Source organism: Corylus avellana, chromosome ca10 (assembly GCF_901000735.1).
Source record: "Corylus avellana chromosome ca10, CavTom2PMs-1.0".
NCBI classification, from domain to species: domain Eukaryota; kingdom Viridiplantae; phylum Streptophyta; class Magnoliopsida; order Fagales; family Betulaceae; genus Corylus; species Corylus avellana.
In genome coordinates this window covers 20,404,518-20,430,605 of record NC_081550.1, presented here as the reverse complement: position 1 = coordinate 20,430,605, position 26,088 = coordinate 20,404,518, and the positions used below count along the sequence as shown (strand labels likewise).

General features: G+C 33.8%; 4 protein-coding genes across 5 annotated transcripts; all 4 read right to left on the bottom strand.

Moving 5' to 3' along the window:
- Positions 1-1,582: 1,582 nt before the first annotated feature.
- Positions 1,583-15,038, bottom strand: LOC132163139 (disease resistance protein RUN1-like). Its single transcript, XM_059573331.1, has 11 exons — positions 14,676-15,038; positions 13,986-14,074; positions 13,686-13,802; positions 13,371-13,593; positions 12,632-13,166; positions 10,962-12,054; positions 8,614-10,200; positions 8,015-8,483; positions 5,460-5,789; positions 3,857-4,361; positions 1,583-3,304 (listed from the first exon to the last, which is right to left on the bottom strand). The coding sequence occupies exons 1-11, from the start codon at positions 14,839-14,841 to the stop codon at positions 2,521-2,523; spliced, it is 5,898 nt and encodes a 1,965-aa protein (XP_059429314.1). The 5' UTR covers positions 14,842-15,038; the 3' UTR covers positions 1,583-2,520.
- LOC132163626 (disease resistance protein RPV1-like) lies at positions 6,960-11,066 on the bottom strand. Of its 2 annotated transcripts, none has more exons than XM_059573988.1 (5): positions 10,962-11,066; positions 10,300-10,575; positions 8,614-10,200; positions 7,529-8,483; positions 6,960-7,355 (listed from the first exon to the last, which is right to left on the bottom strand). In XM_059573988.1, exons 1-4 carry the CDS (start codon positions 11,061-11,063, stop codon positions 8,004-8,006), a joined length of 2,445 nt encoding a protein of 814 aa, XP_059429971.1. In that variant the 5' UTR covers positions 11,064-11,066; the 3' UTR covers positions 6,960-7,355; positions 7,529-8,003. The 2 variants fall into 2 exon arrangements, with proteins under 2 accessions (XP_059429971.1, XP_059429972.1); XM_059573989.1 differs by having other exon boundaries at positions 10,955-11,054.
- Positions 15,039-19,112: 4,074 nt separating the features above from the next.
- LOC132163138 (villin-4-like) lies at positions 19,113-21,258 on the bottom strand. Its single transcript, XM_059573329.1, has 3 exons — positions 21,238-21,258; positions 19,888-20,172; positions 19,113-19,361 (listed from the first exon to the last, which is right to left on the bottom strand). Exons 1-3 carry the CDS (start codon positions 21,256-21,258, stop codon positions 19,248-19,250), a joined length of 420 nt encoding a protein of 139 aa, XP_059429312.1. The 3' UTR covers positions 19,113-19,247.
- Positions 21,259-22,803: 1,545 nt separating this feature from the next.
- LOC132163137 (disease resistance protein Roq1-like) lies at positions 22,804-25,770 on the bottom strand (the record flags this gene model as incomplete). The annotated part of the gene is made up of 3 exons (XM_059573328.1): positions 22,804-23,120; positions 23,964-24,012; positions 25,367-25,770. Coding segments are annotated over 3 exons (702 nt in total), but the record flags the coding sequence as incomplete, so codon positions are not given.
- Between the last annotated feature and the right edge of the window lie 318 nt (positions 25,771-26,088).

Genomic DNA, 26,088 nt, shown 5'->3' with positions numbered 1-26,088 from the left:
GCAGTTAAAATTTTACCTTAGCAACAATTAAAAAATTGAAGTCTACCAGAGTACTGGTAAAAAAAAATTGATAATAGCTTAAATATGCATGTTTTCTTTAATTAAATTTAGCTTTTATCATAACTTGTTTTGCATTTATTCTTGCATTTTATACTAAGTTGTGAAATATTATTTAATTGTTAATTTTAAACTTAAAATGATATATTTATGCAATAACTTATCTTTTGTACGAATGATATAATTTGTAGCAAAAATGAAAAAATAAAAATAAAAAATGATATTTTAAAATAGCTACACTTCCTAAAATCATATGCTAAATTGCTACACCTTCCCACGTAAACATCTTATTAAATTCGAAAGATCCCGAACTCTGGTATGTCAAAATTAAGATTATTTCCAATGATGTGCAGAGCCATTTGCCCTCAAAACTAGTACACTTGTGTGGAGTGAGATTGATTGAAGAGTAGTGCACTCGTGCAAAGACAAATCCCGTAATCAAGGGAAGGTTGCTTATACAACTAGATAGGTTACAAAAATTGTTTCTTGATAAATCAAACACTATGAGTGAAGATAAACATCCAAATTCAATAGGAAACTCATCTTCACACAAATTGCACCCATGAGGACTAGCTGTCTCAGGTTTGTTCAAGAACATAATTCACAAATGGAACGTAACAAACTTATGTTGTTGGAGCTTTTGGGTGATATCCATGATATTGATGAGGATGGTCTTCTACATCCAGATGATGACATAATTCCGAGATTTATCAAAAGACCCAAGGCAGATGGTTGTTGCTTAATAGTAGTTTTGCTCGCGTGCAAGCAATTAAAAGTCTTCATATTTCCCAATTGCTCCTGAAACTTATCAAGTTCTAAGTAGTCAGACAGCTCAAGAGTTTCAAGAAGTTCTAAGTTAGAAATGCTACTTGGAAGGTTCCTAAGCTTCTTGCATCCACCTAAATTTAGGTAAATAAGTCTTTTTAGAAGTCCAATAGACTCGTGAACCTCAACCAAATTTGTACAACCTTCAAGTATCAACACCTTTAGATGTGAGGTTCGTAAGAATTTCGGTAATTTGATGAGACATTCACATCCAAGTAAAGATAAAGTTTCAAGATTCTTCAAAAGGCTAGATGAGGATGGTAGTTGCTTAATAGCACTGTTCTCCACACACAACTTCGTTAAAGCTATCATATTCCCCAATTGCTCCGATAACTTTTCAAAATTTAAGCACTTAGACAAGACGAGTTTTAAGAGATTGTAAGTTAGAAATGTTGCTTGGAAGATTCGTAAAGTCCTCGCATCTTTGTAAATTCAGTAAAACAAATCTTTTGAGATACCCAATGGACGCATGAACCTGAGCAAAACTTGTGCAACCCTGAAGTATTAGTATCTCTAGCTGTGGGACTTGTGAGAAGTTTAGTGATTTTGTTAAATATTTGGAATTGCTTAGAGTAAGAACCTTCAACTTGTTGAATATCTGTGAAACAAATAAAGAAAAAAAAAGTTCTTGTTAATCATATATTGAACATTATATATAATTAAAAAAAAAAAGCACTACAAGATTTGTTATACTTTCTTCTTCTTCCAAACTTATTTGACATTATTATTATCCTGCACGTCAAGAATAACAAGGTTCTAAAGATGAAACCTTTGTGGTAGAAATTCCGAGGGATACTCATGCCAACAAAGCCAATTTAGCTCTTTAGAGAAATGTTCATAAGATCCTGTGAATGTACCTAATTGATTTGGAGCAATCTTAAATTCTTCATTTGTAAATGCTTTAGTTTTCAAATTTACATCTTCAAGTACATAGAGATTTAAGATGAGACCCTTGACAGTTTAAGATTGCTCCAGATGGTTGGAATAGCAATGCACATTCTAATCTTGCATAAAGCTAGAATAACTTTAAACTAGAGTAGGCCTATATATTCTCACCATAAATTAAAAAGGAATACTAAAGTAATTTGAACATGATTAGACTTGCTTATATCATGATTGCATATCATTGTAATGTTGTAAACTACCTGACGGTCCTGACTTGACATAGAGAAGTTTTGAATTTGAAGTCAATCACTTGAGTTATGTTGGTCAAACTATAAAGCAAGATAGGCAAAAAGGCAATTCTCTCATGCATACATACACAACACGTATATTATGCATGTGTGTGCGCGCAAGTGTTTATGTATGTAAATGAATATGCCTCTTACTATACGTTTGTCTAGTACATTTAAGACATTATCGTGAAACCACAATCTATTGCGTTTTTTTAGATATCGGGGTGATTCTTCACAAACAATATCCCTTCCCATATCTAGAATCAAATTATGCATCTTCAACTCATTTTGGTAATCAATTGTCACAAGTGACCTTTGAATGAAAATAGAAATACCAATCCCTGGAGAGAAATTACACCCATCGAGTATTTTGATAACATATTCTTTGTCCATACAAACAAAGAAACATGCAATATCAAGAAAAATGCCCCTTGGTAGAACTGTCTAGTGAATCAAAACTTATTCAAAGTATTTTTTTAATCTTGTCATGAGGAGTTCTTCGTAATTTTTTCAATTCACTTTTCCATTCATCAATGCTTCTTCCTTTGAGAAAAGAACCCAAAACCACAAGAGCTAATGGAAGTCCTCTTGCATACTTCACTGCACTAATCGAAAGCTCCTGGTAATCATCTATTGGAAGGGCCATCCCAAAGGCTTGATAGGAGAAAAGTCGAAGAGAGTCCCAATTATTCAATTCCTCAACCTTATATTTCTTATGTACTTCAAGTTGAGTAAGCAACTGCTCATCTCTAGTTGTTATAATGATTCTACTGCCTGGACCAAACCATTGCTTTTCGACTAACATGCGTAATTTTTCAAAATCATCCACATCATCAAGAATAACAAGAACCTTTTTTCCATGAATTCTTTCCTTAATTATATTGATTCCTCTATCAACATTACCAATCTTCAAATTCGTTTTCAAGATATCACTAAGAAGTTGTTCCTGTAAATGAACAAAGCCATTGGGCTTTTCTAAACTTTCTTTAAGGTTTGAAAGAAAACTACTTCCTTCAAATGCACCACATATTTCATTATAGACAGCCTTTGCTAGGGTTGTTTTTCCCATTCCACCCATTCCGTAAATGCCTACAATGTGAACATCACTTGTTCCAAGATTTAATAAATCTTTAATATGATGAACACGAGACTCCATTCCTATTGGGTGTTTGGCAACATCCAAGTGAGCAGGGTTCACTTTACACAAAACTTCTTGAACAATCTCTTTGATGAATCTTGATTCATACCTGATTATTATGATTCGAATGGGAAAAAGAACAAAGTAAGCACAAGAAAAGATACAGATGAAAGAAAATTATGACTCACCAGGGCACCGAATAAATCTTATCATCCTAGTCATTTGAGAATAATACGTCATAAAAGCAATTAGGTTTTTATCAAATTTATTGATAATTATTATTTAATATATTTCTTGATAATTTCTTCTCCTATTGACATGCCATATATATATATATATATATATTAGAAAAGGCCATTAACTATTTCGCGCAAAGTATGATTACACTATCATTTCTCAAGTGTACGATATTTTATTTAAAAAGCAATCCTAAACTTGATAGTTCTAGAAAAAAAGTCTCTTTAGATGGCATAATCTTGAGATACTGATAGAGTAGGCACGGTACATAAAATCATTAAGTGCTTCAACTCAAACACTAATTTTCTTCGATCCATTTAGCTTAATTTCACATTTTATCAAATTTTGTCTAAAATTTAAATAGGAAAGAAAATGACAAAAAAAAAAAAAGCATGAAAAAGTAGAGGAGTCCATAGCATAATACCCATTTGCAACGCTTTCAAGATCCCAGCCAGAACAATTCGCAGCTTCAGTAAGAGCTTTCCTCCACCTTTGTATCCTTTCCATATCAGTAGGAAACAACTTTTCATGCCTAGCAAAGGCTTCTGCAAAAGTTCCAGTTTGTTTTCGAACATCCGAGGGGTCAACGTGATAAAATATAGGAAGAAGAGTGTGGCCTACGGTATTCTTACAATGCACGATCTCTACAAGTTCATCAAGGCACCACCTGGAAGAAGCATAGTCTTTGGAGAAAACCACAATGGAAATTCTTGATCCATGAATCGCATTTCGTAGTTCAGTACAGATGGTCTTCCCTCTTCCAAGCTCCTCGTCATCTCGAAAGGTATGAATTCCAACTCTCTCCAAGGTAGAGTAGAGGTGATCGGTGAAGTTCTTGCGGGTGTCTTCACCTTTGAAACTCAGGAAGACATCGTAATTCCAATGAGGTTTGGAAAATGAGGTACTTGTTGGGGTTGAGCTTGATTGGACTGCAAAAGGAGACATATCTTGTGAGAAATACGAGGGGCTGAGCCTGAATAATGTGTGCAATCAAGATTTTCCTTTTTTTTTTTTACAAATTGAAAAATGAGAAAGAAAAAATTGTTAAACATAATTCTAAACACAAATAGCAAGATGAAAAATAAAGAATCAGGGTCTTTTAGATTTATTTATATTATCAGTTTTATTTAGGTTATTAGGATTTAATTTTATACTTTTAAGTTATTTTGTAAGAGAAATGCTACTCATGATTTTCAAGTGTCCATCTCCCGCATTCTTGTCTATGTGCATATTCACATCCAGTTGATTTTTTTACAAAAAAAAAGAAAAAAAAGAAAAACAAATAAAAAAATGAATGCTAGCAGACAAACACTTGAGAATGGTGAGTAGCATTTCTCATTTTGTAATTCATAATAGGCTTGGCCCAATTTCAATCAAATTATAAGTGTTCTTTTGTAAGAGTTTGAGAATCAATGAATGAATGAAGAAAAATATTTTTTGAGTGAGATACTCTTTGTTAGATAAGACTTCTCTTTTTCAAGTGCTACTCATTTTTCCCTTGGTGGTGACTGGTGAGACTCTGCCAAAATTCATCCTGCATCACAAATTCATTTTATGGATCACACATTCTGTTTCTTTACGAATTTACATTTTTTTCTTAAAAAAAAAAATAGCATTCACTTTCACTATGGCCGATAACCAAGCCATAGTGGAATTGGAACTGAAAGTGAAAGTTTTCTATCAGTCTCTCAAATGGGTCTCTCTGTTTCTCTCTCTCTCTCTCTCCCCCTGGGAATTTGAGGATGAAGACGAGTCCAGTATATATGGCTCTCACTGGAGTTGTCTGCTAAATTTTGTGGGAGCATCTGGATCTTTCACTGGGAAAGTCAACGGCTAGCTTAGGATGATGAACGATTGAGCCATCACCACTATCCCATATAAAATTACTCAAATCAAATTGGCCATTATATCCGCTCACACGCGCGCATAAAAATTAAAAAGAAAAAAGAAAAAACCAAAACACACAAATACAAATGCATACATCTAAGCTTTTCTATTTGATCTGAGAGTGCGGCGAAAGCAATTACCGTCTTTGTTTGGGCCTTCGACGACAAGAACCTTGGAAGCCTGGTTTTGGTCTTCGGATTCTGGCTCCCGCTTCCGCTTCGAGCTTCGTCGTATGACACTGATGATTTGGCCCATAGCTAGTAGAGTGGCAGATAGAGAGGGATGGTGGGGGCTAGTTTGGAAAAGAAATCGTGGTTTGGGTTTAACGCTCAGTTTCTGGGTTTTGATGGCCGAGACTTTGATTAGGATTTCTGGGTAACGAAAAAAATACAGATTCTGGGTTGAAAGAAGGGAAAGCGAGAGACACAGAGAGAGAGAGAGAGAGAGGGAGAATTTTGGGTAACGAAAAAGAGAGATTAAGGGTAAAGAAAAAGAGAAAAAAAATTACGAAGCCAGAAAACATAGCCAAAACGAAAGTAAAAACAGGGTTGAGTTAACCATTGAGCATCCACGAGTTTTATAATTCAGAAAAACACTTGCAATTTAACAAAAGATATTGTTACGTTATTTAAAATTTTAAAATAATATCATGTAAAGCAATTAAATACAACTGATCAAAATAAATGATTTCCTCTATTTTTCTTACAGTGAAGAGATCCTAATCCGTAAGAGACGAAGTTAACCAAGAAAAAAGGAAAAAATCTACATTCTCCCTTAAATTATTCTCAATTTATTTTATTTTTAAATTTTTTATTAATGTTGGGTTTTAGTTTCTCAGCAAATTAGACAACTTTGAGTTAAAAACGACGAAGTGTGGGTTAAAAGGAATTTGGAACAATTTGGGCCCTTCATTAAATTTACAGCAAATGTGTTGTAGTTTAAAACTACAGAGCACTGAAGCTGAATCCATGGCAATAAATTATACTATTTGTGAGGGGCAATTATCGAAAGGAGGGGGAGAGCCATGACTCATACCAGCTCTCTCCTTCCTTTGTCTTTACTCTTTAGTCCTTGTACATTAAATTATAATTTCGTAGAAAAGAAAGAAAATAAATTCATCTTCATTTTTTGTTTCTCTTAGGCTATTGTGTATCATTGTTTTTAATTTTTTAAACTTGTTGATTTCAAAAGGTGTTGAACCAGGTTCTCCAAGCAAACTATTTAAAATATATATATAAGCTCATGGAAAACCTCTAAGCTTGTTTGGGAATGGACTTGTAAGTGTTTTTTGATTTGAAAGTGATTAATGTGATATAAAGTAAGTAAATATTTTGAATTTTTTGATGAAAAATTGAAAAATTTTGTTTTATAGTAATTTTTTATTTAAATAATAAAAAAAATTATTAATGTGACATAAAAAGTAAATATATTGAAAAGTTAAAATAACATTATTAGCTTATATTTGGGTTTTCTTTTTCTAATTTATCAAATAAATGGTTATATCATGTCAGAATTGGCCATTAATGGGTTCACAGATTAAGTAGGTCAATCTAAACCCGATACACCAATCCGAATTGCCAAGCCCTAAGGGCTAAGAAAAATGCATATCATCATTGAGAAAAAAATAAAAAGAAAAAAAATTGGCGGCCATAGATCACTTCTCTTTTCATAATTAAAAAATCAGCTCTACAAACACAAAAATGTATAGTATTTATTTCTCTGAAAATACAACCAACTAATTTGAAGGCTTTTCAGGGCACTCTGCAAGCAAAAGTAAAACGAGCCCTGAGAGTCGTACAGAGTACTCCCTCCTCCTCCATCTCCATCCAGCTTTTTTGAATCTTTGATGCCCATCTGCCTTTCTTCCTTCGTTTTATTGCTTATTAGGTATTGTTGACGATGGAGACCTTTCAACCCACCCATATCAACTTGGTTGGACCCATCAATAATTTGCTTTTTTTCCTTCTCAGTAACTTTTGACCGACGCCCTCTATGAACTTTTTCGCAGACTTATTGTTTTCTTTCACCTGGACTTTCTGTAATGAAAAAAAAAAATGTAATGGATCATGCGAACATTATCCATTTGACAAGTAATGTGAACATTATTTAATTTTTTTTATAAACAATAATTTATTGAAAAAAAAAAAAAAAAAAAAAAATTGGCAAAGCCTCACTCGAAATGAATGTTGAAATATCTATGAGAATATACCTTAGAATCTTAGAAAAAAGCACCAAAGGATATATACTCCCTTCTGGCTACCAGTGTCATCCTAAACCCCCCATATTTGGGGGGGATTGTGCTCTTGGATCTGCGCTGATGGATCGTTACAATCATCCGTCCTCACTTTTAGAGACGTCATCATCTGTCGAAGTATGAAAATCAGGTATGTAGGAGCTCACCTTCATCTTCATCTATAAAATTTGTACATGAATGAATGCCACACTTCTTCACTTGTATGTCACACTTCATCTTTACTGAAACTCCATCTCCACGAATTCCAGCTCTATTTCATCTCAAGTTCAATTCGACGAAATCCCATCACCTCTGCAAATATATGATCTTCACAGCTATCAAAAAAGCATTCTCTGGAACAAAACAAGTATATTTGGGAATTTCTAGTTTTATTACGGAATCTCCAGTCAAACCAACCCCATCTACGTAAATCTCTGGGTGCTTCCTTGTATTAGACCACACCTCCATCTTCATCTATAACATTTGGCTCATCAACTAGTAGATGAATTCCACACTTCTTCACTTGTATTTCACACTTCTTCACTTGACTCTGGTCTCCAAGATCAATAGACAGCTCTATTTCGTCTCCACTTTTCATCTCAAGATTAATATGATGAAATTGCATCATGGCTAGAAATATATGATCTTCAAAGCTATCAAAATAGCAGTTTCTGGACTCTATCTTGTATGACTCTTGGGGATTTTTAGTTTTATTACAGAATGTCCAGTCGAACCAACCCTGTAGATCTAACACTCTGGGTACTTCCTTGTTTGCTGCATAAACAACGCAAACAAGCACCTTGCCCATTTTACCATCCAAAAAGGAAGGTACATGAAAGGATATTAAAGAACCGATTGTCTGATGGCTAAACCAATTTGGAATCTCACTTCCGGGGAGGCAAAGGGAACTGCTATCTGTCTTGCACAGCATCTGTTTCAAAAAATGTGTTTACATCATAAAATGAGAGAGAGAGAGAGAGAGAGAGAGAGAGAGAGAGAAGAAGAAGAAGAAGAAGAAGAAGAAGAAGAAGAAGAGAGGCAGAGAGAAAGAGAGAGAGAACCTGGAGAATACTTTTTCTAAAATCATATGCTAGATTGTTGCACCTTCCCATGAGAACATTTGATGCACATTGCACACTGTTCAAACTTTGAATTTCAACCAGTTTGTGGCAATTATTAAGGTAAAAAGATCCTAAACTCTTGTTCGTCAAAATTAAGATTCTTTCCAATGATGTGCAACCATTTGCTTCCAAAAGTTGTAAACTTATGGGGAGTGAGATTGATTGAAGAGTAGTACACTCATTCACAAACAAATCCGATAATGCAGGAAGGTAGTTGATGCAACTAGGTAGATTAAGAAAATTGTTTCTAGATAAAACCAATTCTCTGAGAGAAGATAAACATCCAAGTTCAATGGGAAACTCATCTTCAGACAAATTGCGGTCACTAAGATCCAGTTTTGTCAATGAACATAATCCAGAAATGGAAACTAACAAATTTATGTGGATGGAGCTTTTGAGTGATATCCATGATTGGGGTGGTCCTCCACATCCAGATAATCGTACAATTCCGAGATTCCTCAAAAGACCAAAGGAAGAGGGTAGTTGCTCAATAGTAGTTCTATCTGCAAGTAGCTCCTTTAAAGCCATCATATTCCCCAGTTGTTCCGGTAACTTGTTAAGTTCTAAGCAGTCAGACAACACAAGAGTTTCAAGAAGTTCTAAGTTAGAAATACTATTTGGAAGATTCTTAAGCTTCTTGCATCCTCCTAGACTTAGGCAAACAAGTCTTTTAAGAAGTCCAATAGACTTGTGAACCTCAACCAAGCTTGTACAATCTTCAAGAATTAGTGTCTCTAGACGTGAGGTTTGTAAGAACTCTGGTAATTCGATGAGGCATTCACATCCACGTAATGATAAAGTTTCAAGATTCTTCAAAAGGCTAAAGGAGGATGGTAATTTCTTAATAGCAGTGTTATCCACAAATAGCTCCGTTAAAGCCGTCATATTTCCCAATTGCTCTGGCAACTTTTCAAGATTAAAGCACTTAGATAAGTCAAGAGTTTCAAGAGATTCTAATTTAGAAATGTTGTTTGGAAGATTCCTAAGGTTCTCACATCTTTGTAAATCTAGCAAAATAAGTCTTTTTAAATGTCCAATGGACTCGTGAATCTCAACCAAGCTTGTACAACCTTCAAGTACCAGACACTCCAGATGTGGGGCTTGTAAGAAGTTTGGTAATTCAGTGAGACTACTACATCCATATAATGATACATATTTGAGATTCTTGCAAACACCAAAGGAAGATGGTAGTTTCTTGATAGCAGTTTGGTCTATAGGTAGCTTCGTTAAATCCATCATATCCCCCATATACTTTGGTAATTTTTCAAGTACTGAGCAACCAGACAAGTCGAGAGTTTCAAGAGATTTTAGGTTACAAATGCTTCTTGGAAGGACCTTGAGGTTTGTACAATTTTTTAAATTTAATAAAACAAGTCTTTTCAAATATCCAATGGACTCATGAACCTGAACCAAGCTTGTGCAACCTTCAAGTATCAGTATCTCCAGTTGTGGGACTTGTGAGAAGTTTGGTGATTTGGTGAGACATTTGGAATTGCTAAGATTAAGGACCTTCAAATTGTTGAGTATCTGTGAAAAAAAAATAAAGAAAAGAGAAGTTCTTGTTAGTTTTATATTTAAATTAATAGCAAAAAAAAAAAAAAAAAAGCATCGAAAGATTTGGCATACTTTCTTTTTCTTCCAAACTTGTTCGACTTTACAATGCTGCATGTCAAGAATAACAAGATTCTCTAGATGAAAATCGTGTGGTAAAAATTTTAGAGGGCACTTATGCCAACAAAACCATTTTAGCTTTTTAGAGAGATGTTCATAAGATCCAGTGAGATGTGCAGAATTTATTTGGAGCAATCTCAAATTCTTCATATTTGTAAATGCTTCAGTTTTCAAATGTAAATCTTCAAGCATAGGTAGATTTAAGATGAGACCCTCCACTCTTTCAATTCCCTGGCAAAATAGATAGTTGGATTGGATTAGCAACACACCCTCATCTTGGGTAAAGCAAGAATAACATTGAACTAGACTAAGCCTATACATTCTCACCATAATTTAAAAAATAATTCTAAAGTATGTTATTAGAATTGCTTAAAACGTGATCGCATACCATTTTAATGTTGTAAACTACTTGACTTGATTTAGAGAAGTTTTGGATCTAAAGTTAATCACTTATGAGTTATGTTGATACACTATTCAAACTATGAAGCATGCTTGACAAACAAGCAAATCTCTTATGCGTACCTATATAACACATATTATGTATATGGGCACATGTTTATATATGTAAATGCAAATTCCTCTTTATATATATAAGTAAAAATGCATATACCTCTTACCGTATGCTTGTGTAGTACATTTAAGACATCCTCGTGAAACCATAGCCTACTGCGTTTTCCTGGATATTTAGGTGATTCTTCACAAACAATTTCCCTTCCCATATCTTGAATCAGATTATGCATCTTCAACTTATTTTGGTAATCAATTGTCACAAGTGACCTCTGAATGAGAATAGAGATACCAATCCCTGGAGAGAAATTACAACTATCGAGTATTTTGATTGCATATTCTTTGTCCATACCGACAAAGAAACATGCAATATCAAGGAATATGTCCTTTGTAGAATTGTCCAGTGAATCAAAACTTATTCTAAGTATTTTTTGAATCTTGTTATGAGGAACTCTTTGTAATTTTTTCAATTCACTTTTCCATTCAGCAATGCTTCTTCCTTTAAGAAAAGAACCCAAAACCACAAGAGCTAATGGAATTCCTCCAGCATAATCCACTGCTTCAATTGTAAGCTCTAAGTAATCTTGTTTTGGATCAACCATCTCGAAGGCATGCCAACTGAACAGTTGAAGAGACTCCCTATGATTCAATTCTTCTACTTTATATTTTTCATCTACTCCCAATTGACTTAACAAATGTTCATCTCTAGTTGTTACAATGATTCTACTTCCTGGGCCAAACCAATGCTTTTCACCTAACGCGTGTAGCTTTTCACAATCATCTGCGTCATCAAGAATAACAAGAACCTTTTTCTCATGAATTCTTTCCTCAATTATACTGATTCCTCTATCAACATTACCAATCTTTAAATTCGTTTTCAAGATATCATGAAGCAGTTGTTCTTGTAACTGAACTAAGCCATTGGGCTTTTCTGAACTTTCTTTAAGGTTTGAAAGAAAACTACTTCCTTCAAATGCAACACAAATTTCATTATAAACAGCTTTTGTTAGGGTTGTTTTTCCTATTCCACCCATTCCGTAAATGCCCACAATGCGAACGTCACTTGTTCCAAGATTTAATAAATCTTTAATATGATGAACACGAGACTCCATTCCTATTGGGTGTTTGGCAACATTCATGCGACCGGGGTTCACTTTACACAAAACTTCTTCAACAATCTCTTTGATGAATCTTGATTCATACCTGATTATATGATTCAAATGGAAAATAGAACAAAGTAAGCAAAAGGAAAGATAAAAAAAAGAAGAAAATTATTACTCATCAAGGTACCGAATAGATCTTATCATACTAGTCATTTGAGAATAATATGAGATTAATATGTCATGACAAACAATTAGGTTTTATCAAATTTTATTGATAATTATCATTTAAATCTATTTATATATAATTTCTTCTCCTATTGACATGCCATGAAACAATTTTTTTTTCTTCTAGTAGAAAACGCCATTAATTGTTTCGAGCAAAGTATGGTTACAATATCATTCTTCTCATCTGTATGATAGTTTATCTAGAAAGCAATCCTAGACTTGATCATTTCTAGAAAAAAGGTTTGTCTCTAGATGTCAAGATCTTGATAAACTAATAGATTGGGCATGGAACAGAAAACCATCAACTGATTCAACTCAAACACTAATTTTCTTAAATCCATTTAGCTTAATTTTACTTTTTATAAATTTTTGTCCAAAAATTAAAAGAAAAGGACGAAAAAGAAAAAGAAAAAGAAATGCATGAAAAAGTACAAGAGTCTATAGCATAATACCCATTTGCAACACTTTCGAGATCCCAGCCGGAGCAATTTGCAGCTTCACTAAGAGCTTTCCTCCACCTCTGCACCCTCTCCATATCAGTTTGAAACCACTTTTCATGCCTAACAAAGGCTTCTACAAAAGTTCCTGTCTGTTTTCGAACATCCGAAGGGTCCACATGATAAAATATCGGAAGAAGAGTGCAGCCTATGGTATTCTTACAGTTTATAATTTCCACAAGCTCATCGAGGCACCACCTGGAAGAAGCATAGCCTTTGGAGAAAATCACAATGGAAATCTTTGACCCTCGAATGGCGTTGAGAAGTTCGGTAGGCATGTTCTCCCCTCTCGGAAGTTCCTCGCCATCTCGGAAGGTACGAATTCCTACTTGCACCAAGGCGGAGTAGAGGTGATCAGTGAAATTCTTGCGGGTGTCTTTACCTCTAAAACTCAAGAAAACATCATGATCGCATCGAGATTCAAAAGATGACGGAAGGGTTGGCGTAGCCATGGAAGACAAGGTGCTTCTTGTGGTTGAGTTTGATTGGGCTGAAAAATAAGACATATTTGGCGAGTTAAGTAAATTGAAAAATGGGAAATATCATTTACTAAACATAAATCTAAATCCATTTTTTTTTTTTTATGATGATTCATTTTTTTTCTTCTTCAATTCTTTCTGGATCCTCTAAGGCTTTAAGCAAAGTTTCACCCAACTAAAGAGGACGATGATGATTCAGTGGTATCTGAACTTACTAATAATTTCATATTTTTCTTCTTGCTGATTTTTACCTTCCACTTGTTCTTGTTCTTCAATATATGTATGTAGCCTCGGTGACAACCCTAATTCACTCTCCCTAATAGCATCCTTGTGTGACGGTGACAGTCTTTGGTTAGTGACACCTAGAATTTTAGGAATTGTGTTTGGTTCTTGACTAGCCTCGTTGTTACCACGAAGCGAAAGAAAGGACTGAGGATCCTAAATCAAATCAAAGTGTAAGACAATTAAGTATTTATGCTGTTATGCATAACACAACGGACAGATTCAATAAACAAGGAAACTAGATTTACCTTTTCTTGGTTATTTAGCTGAATTGTGGCGAATTTCATCAGTAAATCATGGTAATCTTTCATTTTTTCTTCTATTACCTTCCTCGATACCTTGTTTTCTTCTTTCATGCGGTTCATCTCCATTTGTAGCACAAACAAGTAGTAGAATATGACAGATCTCTTAGTCAATTTTCTTATACAATTATGTATGAGCAAAATTTAGAAGATATTGATACATGGAAAAAAACACGTGGCTAGTAAACATACAGAGAGAGAGAGAGTGAGAAATGGTGACGCTTTCACAGAGATTTATAAGGGTACCTCTTCAGTCGTCATGTTTTCTTGCAGAGATCCTTCTACTAATGATGCATCAGCGTCTACTTCTGCTGCTGGGGCCTCAACTGCTTTTTCTGTATCATGTACATGTACTCTTCTTTAGTCTTTTCAACTTGAATTTTCTTTTTTCTTTTTTTTAAATAGCTTTCACTTCCACTGTCGCCAAGAACCAAGCCATAGTGCAAATAAAAGATTTCTATCAGTCTCTCAAATGGGTCTCTCTGTTTCTCTCTCTCTCTCTCTCTCTCCCCCTGAGAATTTGAGGATGAAGAAGACTCCAGTGTATATGGCTTACACTGGAGTTCTCTGCTAAATTTTGTGGGAACATCTAGATCTTTCACTGGGAAGTGGGAAAGTCAACGGCTAGCTTACACAGAATTAATAGATTATAGAAGAACACCTTGTTAATCGGCCAAAACAAAAAAAAAAAAGATATTTAGGAAACTAACAAGTCATACGAATTAAACATAAGGTTGAAATTTGGAGCGATCCAGTTGCACATACAAGTTTACCAAATGCTCAATCATAAATTTTTTTTAACGGAGGTGATGAGCGATTGCTCAATCAAATTGACATTATACCCGCTCACACGCGCAAATCCAGTCATAATACACAAATACAAATCCATACATCTAACCATTTCTATTTGATCTGTGAGTGCGGTGAAAACAATACCTTCTTTGTTTGGGTCTTCGACGACGACAACCTTGCAAGCCTGGTTTTGGTCTTCGGATTCTGGCTCCCGCTTCCGCTTCGAGCTTCGTCTCGCACTGAGGATTTGGCCCATGGCTGGTAGAAGGGTAGATAGAGAGGGGTGGTGGGGGTAATTTGGGAAAGACATCGTGCTTTGAGGAATTGAGGGTAATATTACGGAAGAAATGAGAAGTCTGTGGAGCTCAACGAAAAATGCTTTCTCGCCCGTTTCTGGGTTTGTTGACCTACCCCTTTTATGGGGTAGCTTGAGTCACAGCGGAATGGGTAATAAATGGACAGATTTCCTAGGAAGGATGGAAGAAACTTCTATCAACTTTTGTGAATGTGAAGATTTAATTTCATAAGATTATTATTAAATTTTAATTTATTAGTAATTTTAAATGGAGATAAGCTACACATCTTATTCGATTCTTCTCATATTTTTTTTACATTTTTTAAAATCATAGTTAGATCTGCGGAGTATAATTTTAAAAGTAAGAGGATGAAAGAAGAACTATAAAAATAGATGTAACGTATTCTTTTTAAAACTTACATCACATTTATAAGGACACAAATATGATTTTAATCCTCCTCCTAGCATTAAGGATCCCCTACAATTTGAAAAGAAAGTACATATTTTCAACTTACAGAATTTAAGTCGTATTTTTACAGTTGAAAATTGAATATATTTTTATCAAGTTTTGACCCTAAGCTGTAAAAAAGCTTTGAAAAAAAAAAAAAAAAAATTTTAGTTTTATTTTTTTTAAAAAAAAAGAAAGAAAAAAAAGAATAACAAGTCTTTTGGAAAAGAAATTTTTTCTGGTTACTTGGATAATATAAAGATGGCATTTTTCAATCGTTTGAATATAAAGAAACCGCTTAATCCAGTTTTCAGACCATGTGTAGGGGGAGGAGGGAGATGAACAGCCGAGAGAAAGACTCTAGAACAGTAGAACTAAAAGCTGCCGTGGAAGACAGCTCAAAAGCGGACATTCTTACATAAAAGCGGCCGTCCCTCTTTCCTTCCGTTCCTATGAAACGCTTTCCATTAAAGTATCCGTAAATTACGCGGCCACCTGCAGACTAACCAATCCTATATAGGACGAGTCTGTTTGTGTTGAACACTTTACTGAAAAGAAGAGTAAGATTCAGTCATGTCACCCACGTAGCAGTGTAGGTGAGACATTAACAACTTTTATTAATTTAAAAAGACATTGTCCTAATTTAAAGTTTGGAGTGGGCCATGAAAGTAAGGAAACCTTTTTTTCTTTTGGGTCAAATACTAAAAACCCTATAGGGTTTCACTTTTTTTTTTTTTCTTTTTTTTTTTTTTCTCTTAAGTTTGATTTTTATCATAAAAGGTATTTGTAATTTTGATAAAGATCAAATTAGTCTTTCCATTCATTAACCGTGAGTTGACTTAACAGAAGTCCACACCATTAACACATGGATCAATTAAAATTCGATACTTGATATAAGTAACCACCTCATCGGTGATGATGTGACCACCTAATTAAATTTTTTATTTTTTTATATTTTTTCAAAAAAAAAAACAAAATTGGGAGCCGCCCCCAAGGTGCCAAAGGGGTGGCCGAAACCACCCCCTTGGCTCCATGGGGGTGGTTTCAGCCACCCCCTTGGCCTCAACCACCCCCATTCGGACAGATGGGGTGATCAGGCCACCCTAGGCACTGATGATGTGGCCACTTATGTCAGGTGTCGAATTTTAATTGGTCCACGTGTTAGTGACGTGGAGTTTCGTTAAGTCAACTAATATCTTGTGATAAAAATGAAACCCTAGGGAAAAAAAAATAAAAAAATGAAACACTAAGGGGTTTTTAGTATTTAACTCTTTTTTTTTTTTTTTTGGCTTTGGTGCTACGCAACTGGTCTCTCTTTCGCTTTCTCACGAACTTTCCTACTGTCATTACCCGGATTTCTGTTCCTACTCGAGCATGCAAATGTCAATCATGTTATTCATACTTGGAAAAAAGACAACTCGATCTCATGCATGTCTATCGTGTTTGTGTATGTGCACATGTTTTTATACATAAATGTTGTCTCTTATCAACACTGCCAATCTTCAAATTCTTCATTTTCAAGATATCATAAATAAGTTATTCTTGTAAATGAAGCAAACCTATTGGCTGTTTTGAAATTTCTCTAATGTTTATAGACAGTTATCTACTGTTGTTTTACCTATTTCACAAATTCCATAAATTTTCACAATGAAAACTTCACTCATTCTAAGATTTAATAAAGATTTCACCTCTTCAATAAGAGAATATATTCTAATTGGGTGCATGGCAACATTCAAGTGAATAGGGTACGTGACAGAAAACTTTTTTAACAATCTTTGCGATGAGCCTTGACTCGTACCTGATCGTTATGATTCAAACAGGAAATAATTCAATAAAAGAAAAACAAAAATTATGAATCTTCAGTGATGCACATCATCATCTCATTTATTATGACTATTAAGTTACATCAAATTTATTGAGGCTATCATTTCAAAATATTTCTATATAGTTTTGTTCGTCTCAAATGACATGCCACAAAACAATTTTTTTCTTGATAATTCACATCAAGTGTATGACATTTTATCTAAAAGGCCATACTAGTGTTGTCCCCACAGTGAAAGTAAAAGAGTTGGAGTTTCTTGATGAGTGAATGTGTAAATTACAGAAGTGTCATAGAGCAGCACTTTTTTCGGATGAATTTCAGGAAAAATGTTGTTATGTGTCTCTCTCTTAGAGATTTTGAATAAGGCTCCTGTATTTTTGAGCCCATAGAAAATAAAATTGAACAATATAGATTATTAGATTCTTTCATAGTTCTAACTAGCTAGAGTTGAAGATTAAGTTTGATACTCATAATTGATTAAAACGATTGATCACAAAGCTAATTATGATGGCAAAACTTCCATAATTAATTACTTTTGTATACAACCAACAAGGCTAATACATTATTAGTAGATACATAAAACAGGAACCATTATCTAAACTCATATACAAAAGTTACTACATAAAAATCCTGACCAATTTCTTGTTGTTCCTAAAGGACATATACAATTATAAGCCACATGTCACAATTAAATGGACACGTGAGCGCCTCTATTTTGCCGCTTGCTTACGACGTTGTTCTTTCAACTTCTTATTCTGTTTCCTCAAATTAGTTATACGCTTAGCGTCGAGTGCACAAATAGGGGGATCATACCATTCAAAAAATTGGCAATGCGATTGCTCGGGATATCGCGAGCATCCAAAGAACCGCCTTCCTGGAGTTTTTGGCTTCGATGAAGTCTGTAGATATGTTCTCATACCACAGTCACACTCCCGCCACTTCCTACGTTTTCCAGCGGATGACATCTAAAATCAACATAGATTTTGCCGCAAAACAAAACACATATTTAGTTGACAATAACAATTTGCCAAATAACACATATTATTGGAGAGAGAGAGAGAGAGAGGTTCAACTATTGGGTTGAGAATTGAGGGATTGGATATAAAAGGAATTGGGAAAGGATAGGACTGGGTCCGCTGGGAATGACAGTCCCAGGGATTTGCGAGTGCTTTAGTGTTTGAAATCCCAGAGTTGGCGCCATTTTTCTTTTATTGACCGAATTGCGCTTTAACTTTGGGGTTTTTTTTTTTTTTTTTTTTTTAATTTTATTTATTTATTTATTATTTTTAGTTTTATGAGTTTGGCTTTGCCACCGGCCAAAAAATTATTGGAGATTTTTTGCAAAATAAATTGTAGAGGTCGCTTTGGTGAGAAAAAAAAAAAAAAAAAAAACTAAATTTTTTCTTGAATCTTGTAATTTTTGCCGTTTATTTCTACAATGTGGGATCGACTACAGCATGAGTTAATCAATTATTAGTTATGACGTAAATTAAAAGTTTTCGTCAAACTATTGGATGGTAAATTAACAGTTTTTGTAATTTTGACATCCTATGGACCAGTTTGATATAATTGCAATAAATAACTTTTTCAAAATGGGAGAAAAAAAAAAAAAAAAAAAAACACAATATAAAGGATTCTTAACACTTGAAATTAGCAGAAGATTGATAATGCGTGCACAAATTTTTTCGAGGATTGTTACACATACTTCAAAGCATTTACTTCAAGGCGTAGCTATAAAAATCACCACCAAATGAAATAACAAATAATAAAAGTAATTGTAGAATTCAATGGTGATTTCACAATCACGATAGGAAGTGAGTACTTGGGAAGATGTATATCAATTCTAAATACTTTCTTGTGTTATGTGGATGTTCACTTAAAAAAAAGTTTCTTCTTGAGTTATATAAATATATCATAACATTGCACAATGGAAATTTTTTAAAACTATGTCAAAAGTGTCTGAATTCTACTGGATCATACACATAATAACATCCTGAATGAAATGATTTGAGTGAGATGACAAATTAAACTTTTTGGCCAAATCTTTAATCAAGGATTTCTATCTAAGAAGAAAAATCTGTTGATACTCGACAACGGAAAAATATCATGAGTTGAGATCATCATCTAGCTTTAGTCTCATGACAGCATGCCCTAAAATAGATCAAGAGACATCTTTAGCTTGTTCTGTCTCCATTTAGGAAGCCCGTAGAAAGCTCGTTTCGTCATTCCGAATTTTTCTAGAAACTCCTCGTCGGATAAATATGCCTGCAGCCACAAGAATGTGCAGACCTCTTTAGTTACAGATGGATCATAGAGAGTGGTAGTAGTAATGAATGTACAAGTGATGTGATGTGATCAAACTACACAACAACCGTATGAAGTTTCTGTTGTATGCTAATGTCAACTAATAATAATATGCTGCAGTTTTCAGAAGGCTAACATTCCTAGCACCGGAGGTGGAAGTGGCAAGCGAAACTAGTTTAATTGCAACAAAATGGTAGTTTATCTAAGTGTCACAACTATCAATTTATGGGGCAAAATAAAAAATGACTGTTAATTGAGGGGGCCAAAGTATACTTTTCCCTAAAAATTTGTTTGAAAACTGAGACATATATAAGCTTGACATTCTCTCCCCTTGTTGCCACAATGCTGCTATGGATTTATTGGTAGGAGAAAGAAAGGAAAAAAAAAAAGATTTTATTTTCCAAGAAGTTAGGACCAAAGTTTTTACTAGAACACTACAATGAACTAGGCACCTGTACATCTGTAAAGAAGGAAAAGGGGCATGTACCTCTCTTTTAGTTACATCTATTCCTGCTACCGGGTCACTAGAAATCACTTTCAACCGTTCATATGGATATGATAACAAGTTCATGCAATCTCCACTTCCATCAGCCTGGATAAGACCCACACCCTGAGAAGGTGACCTGGGTTCTGCTGCTGGAGATGCTGCAGAAACCAAAGATTCATCTGCACACAGAGAGAGAGAGAGCTCAAAAAAGTTATAAAAAGAAGGACAAAAAAACACAAGGTAATTGATAAAACACAAAAAGGAAATGATCTTAGATATCTTCCTCTATATAACAAAGTGTATGAAAACACAGCATGTCTAAAATTTGTTTAAAAAACAAGTCGTTTGAAATATGACTTTCTAGCAAATTAGCACTCATTCTCTCTTCTTTTGCAAACCATGCATGCTTGTTGTATACATCTCTAACAAGAGGCATGCTCCAAAATATTTGAAGGCATCTCATGCATTTAACAGAACATGCATCTCCCAAACATCCAAAACTCATGCATATGCGATATAATAAAGTACTTCGTGAAATCCTCCCACTGCTTCATCGGAGATCGACACGTACCATTTTAAGAAGAGGGTGATCTTACATTTGCCTTGTGTGATTGATTTATTTTTTAACTATTTTATGCTTTTTTTTAATCTTAAATTTAGTTCTGGGTATAATAACTACAAAATAAAACCTTTTTACTTTTCAATACAAAAAATTTAAAACCTTATATAACATCAATCATTTTCAGCTACAATAATGAAGACAAAAATGTTTTGCCAAACAAGGCCTTAATTTGATAAGATTATTATTAAATTTTATGTTATTAGTAATTTTAAAAGGAAATATGCTATACATCTTCTCTTGATTATTCTCCTATTTTTTTCGCTTTATAAAATTACAATTGGATCCATATGGCCCCACAGAATATGAATTTCATAAATATATTCAATGGTAATTTTAAAAAGTAAGAGGATAAAAGAAAACCAGATAAGTAAATATAACATTTTCCTTTTAAAAGTTGTATCACATTTATAAAGACACAAAGAGGATTTTAGTTAACATTACTTTTTTGCATGTTAGAAACATGTAATTTTTTTAAAAAAAAATTAAAAACAAAATTAACGTAAATTTTATTATATGTATTTCACATTCAAACTATAATTGCTCCCTCACTCTTTGTGCCCTTTTTTTAATGAAAAGTTATATGTATTCATCGAACTAACACACTATTGTTAATATCTTCCAAACTACTAAAAATTGTCCAAGTATCTTTTATATGAAAAAGACAAAAATGTTCTTTCAAAATTGTCCTTTGTAATTAAAAAAAAAAAAAAAATACATATGTTTCTTACATGTAAATAGACATCCTTCATTTTTATAGACGAGGTTTGAGAAACTTCCTTTAACTCAGTTTAGAATGAATTTTTGTCCAAAATTGACATTTTATCTAAAAAAACAAAAAATGTTCTTAACCGTTTTTAAAAAGACAAAAACATTCTTACAAATTAAAAATAAAAATAAATAAAATTGAAGAGCCACCGCAGTGTCGTGGAAGGCAGCTCAAACGGGGGACATTCTTACGTAAAGCCGTCTATATTTATTCTCAAGTAATTTCTAATAGAAGTGAAAGCGGTCGTCCCTCTTTCCTTCCTTTAGAACACTTTTCCATTGAAGTATCTGTAAATAACGTGGCCACCAGCAGACTAACCAATCAAATACATGAGGAGTGTGCTTGTGTTGTACACTTCATTGAAAAGAAGAAAAAGATGCACTCATGTCACCCACGTCGCAGTGTCGTGGATAGCTGGAAAGTTGACATGCGAGAAATATTAATGTCAATATTGTGCACATAATTTTTATATATCATCTTATAAATTAATTATTAAATTTGTATACTTAGGTGGACCTTATATAAGTCAATAATAAACTCTACAAATTTGATAGTTGATTTATTGAATTTGTAAGAAAATATAAAAAAATATAAACAAATTATTGAGAAATGTTAGGTGTTTTCTTAGTCTTAGGTGTATGTTATTTTCTAAAAATTGGATCAGAGAAATAATAGTCAATTTTTTTTTTTTAAAAAAAATAATATCTACCTAGAACCAAAAGAAACACCAAGAAAATACTTAGCATTCTCTCTCTCCTATATATATATAATTTTTAATTTATTTTGATTTTTGTGGTTAAAGAATAATTTGAAAAGATGTTGCGGAAATCCAAAGTTAGAAGCGGGCCATGCTGCTAATTAAGGCCTCCTCATAGTGTGAACTGCGAAGAGCGTAAGGAAACTTCTTTTCTTATTTTTTGGTAAGTTCTGTATTTTGGCTTTGGTTCTACGCAACTAGTCTCTCTTTCTCACGAACTTTCCTACTGTCTTTACCCGGATTTTAATTCTTTTCCTACTCGAGCGTGCAAATGTCATTATAATTTTCTTAATCTTAATGAGTGAATGTGGAAGTCCTTTTGACATGCGTTGTTCCCCACAGTGAAAGTAAAAGAGTTAAAAGAGTTTCTTAATGAGTGAATGTGTAAATTACAGAAGTGTCATAGAGCAGTACTTTTTTCAGATGAATTTCAGGAAAAATGTTGTTCTCTATCTCTCTTTATCTTTGAGATTTTGAATAAGACTCCTGTATTTTTAGATTTCAGGAACAATGTAGATAATTAGATTCTTTCATAGTTCTAACTAGAGTTGAAGATTAAGTCTGATACTCATAATTGATAAAAACGATTGATCACAAATTAAGCTAATTATGATGGCAAAACTTCCATAATTAATTACTTTTGTATACAACCAACAAGGCTAATGCATTATTACTCGATACATAAACCAGGAAGCATATATCTAAGCTCAAATACAAAAGTTACTACATAAAAATCCTGACCAATTTCTCATTGTTCCTAAAAGAACACATACAATAATTATAAGCTTCATGACACAATTAAATGGACACGTACGTGAGCGCCTCTATTTTGCCGCTTGCTAATGAAGTTGCCCTTCCAACATCTCAATCTCTTCCCTCATTTCGAGTATCTCTTCCCTCATTTCAATTATAAGCTTAGCGCCGCGTTCACAAATTGGTAGATCATACCAATCAAAAAAATTGCAATGTGATTGTTCGCCATATCGAGCGCATCCGAAGAAACGCCTTCCCGGATTATCGTCGGTCCATGAAGTCGTTAGATGTGTTCTCAGACCACAGTAGCATTTCGGCGGCTCCCTAGATGACATCTAAAATCAACATAGATTTTGCCGCAAAACAAAAAACATATTTAGTTGACAATAACAATAACAATTTGCCAAATAACACATATTAGTTGAGCATCAGAGCAGTATGTCTATATATATGATCAACATACATGTCATTATACAATTGGGTCTGACATATCACACTAACGGATTCCATCAAAGTTTTAAATGAAAGTTAAGAGTAGGAATCTATTTGCTTTTATTGCATACCAATATAAGTTATCAACAAATTTTTATGCCACTAGAAACTTGCAACTGTGTAACTACAGTGACTGACTTTACATTTTTTTTCTAATTAGAAAGGTGAAGAACACTAAAAGGATTTAGAAATTATTAGAATCAGTTGCTAACTTGATTTAGAGAGTTCCGGATTTAAGATCAGACTTATGAGTTATGTCAATCATGTTATTCAAACTGAGATGCATACTTGGAAAAAAGACAACTCTCATGCATATCTTCATAACATGTCTATTGTGTTTGTGTATGCGCACATGTTTTTATACATAAATGTTGTCTCTTATCAATACTGCCAATCTTCAAATTCTTCATTTTCAATATATCAGAAGTAAGTTGTTCTTGTAAATGAAGCAAACCAATTGACTGTTCTGAAATTTCTCTAATGTTTAAAAGACAACTGATTCCTTCAAATCCATCACACACTTGGATATAGACAGCTTTTCTACGGTTGTTTTACCTATTCCACCCATTCCATAAATTCCCACAATGCAAGCCTCACTCGTTCCAAGATTTAATAAAGATTTCACCTCTTCAACACTAGCATATATTATAATTGGGTGCATGGAAATATTCAAGTGAATAGGGTACCTGAAGCCAAACTTCTTCAACAATCAATTTGATGAGCCTTGACTCATACCTGATCACAATGATTCAAAGGAAAATGGTTAAAACATGCACAAGGGTCAATAAATTAATAAAAGAAAAAAGGAAAATTATGAATCTTCAGTACCAAAAGGATGTTATCATCTCATTCATTATGACTATTAAGTTACATCAAATTTATAGAGGCTATCATTTCAATATATTTCTATATAGTTTCTTGTTCGTCCCCAATAACATGCCACAAAACAATTTTTTTCTTTTCATTTTCCTTTTTTTCCTGTTCATGGAGAACGCCATTAACTGTTACAGGGAAAGTATGGTTAAAATATCCTTCACATCAAGTGTATGACATTTTATCTAGAAGGCCATACTAGACTTGATAATTCTAGAACCAAGATCTCTCTCTAAATGGCATGATCTTTATATCCCAGTAGCATGGACATGGAACAGAAAACCATACAAAATTCAACTCAAAAACTAACTTTTCTATATGTGATTATACTGTATATACACTTCATCTTTATTGTAACTTCACATATTTAATTTAATTAAAAGTCTATGCCCAAAAATTCGGCTTTGGCTTGCATCATTTACTCCCCATCCGTGTGAAGACCGTTAAGAAGTTACATGTAGATCTCATTCCCATGAATTTGTAGCATATAGAGCTAAAAAGTGAAGCTACATCATACATGAGAAGCCTATCTTTGTGTTTTGTTAGAACAAGATCGATGCAGATCTTACCCATCTAAACAAAAAAGAAAATGATGAATTAAGAAGAAATGGAATAGAATGGAATGAATAGGTTAAAAAACTCATATTTTTTCACTCTTTAATTATATTTGCTTCATATCTGTTAGAAAAATCTCTTGTTCAAGAACTTTAGATCAGCAAAACAATCTAGAATTATATGGGAAAATTGATTGCTAAGGCAAGAGCATCAGCACTGCTTAATCAATCTCTTTATTTTCTTGGACGAACTTGAAATACTGTTTGCTCCAGTCGGTAGAGCTACTGCTGTTTACAACATCACATATCACACTTCCCCATTGCCAAATAAGTTTAGAGAAATGTGGGTGAGTAGCTTATAATTGTTTTCTGATTGAGGACTCATCGATATTTCGGCCACTAATCAGCAATTAGAATTTGTCCAAGTAAAAGGTGTATTTTCACAATGATTGAAGTATGCCAAATTAATTTGAGATTCTTTTCTTTGGATTCTAAGATAATCTTGAGAAATCTTTCTCAAAATTTTGTCAATCCACTTTTAGCTCAACTTTAATTTTTTTTAATCAATTTTCATCCAACATTTAAAAGAAAAAAAAAAAAGAAAAGGGACAAACAGTGATATAAAAATGTTGAAAAAACCACAATAAACCATAGTATATTACCCATTTACAGCCTTGAGATCATAGCCGGAAAAGTCTGTAGCCCTAGTAAGAGCTCTTCTCCAGCTCCGCACCCTCTCCGTATCATTTTGATACTCCTCTTCATGCCTAATAAATGATTCAGCAAAAGTTCCAGTTTGTTTTCGAACGTCTGAAGGGTCCACGTGATAAAATATTGGAATAAGAATCCGGCCTATAGCATTCGTACAGCGAACTATCTCCGCAAGCTCTTTAAGGCACCAACTAGAGGAAGCATAGCCTTTGGAAAAAACCACAATAAAAATCCTTGATTGTTGTATGGCATTGGGTAGTTCGGTAGAAATGTCCCTTCCTCTTGGAAGCTCATCGTCATCTGTAAAGCAGTTAATTCTGGCTTGCTCCAAGGCGGTGTAGAGGTGATCCGTGAAACTCTTTCTTGTGTCTTCACCTCTAAAACTCACAAACACATCGCACGTCCAACGATGTTCGGAAGATGGAAGGGTTTGAGTAGCCATTGAAAAGCAGGGGATTGTTGTTGAATTTGATTGGACTGAAAAAGTAAACAAATCCTGTGAGTTAACAGACGGGGTGAAGCCTGTATAATCCCAAAATCCAGATTTTTTGTTCTATACATTGAAAAATGAGAAAGACTCATTAAACATAATTCTAAATGCAATTTTTTTTTTTTTTTCTATACATTTTATATAAAAATAAAATAAAATCACACAGCCGAGAACCAAGCCTTA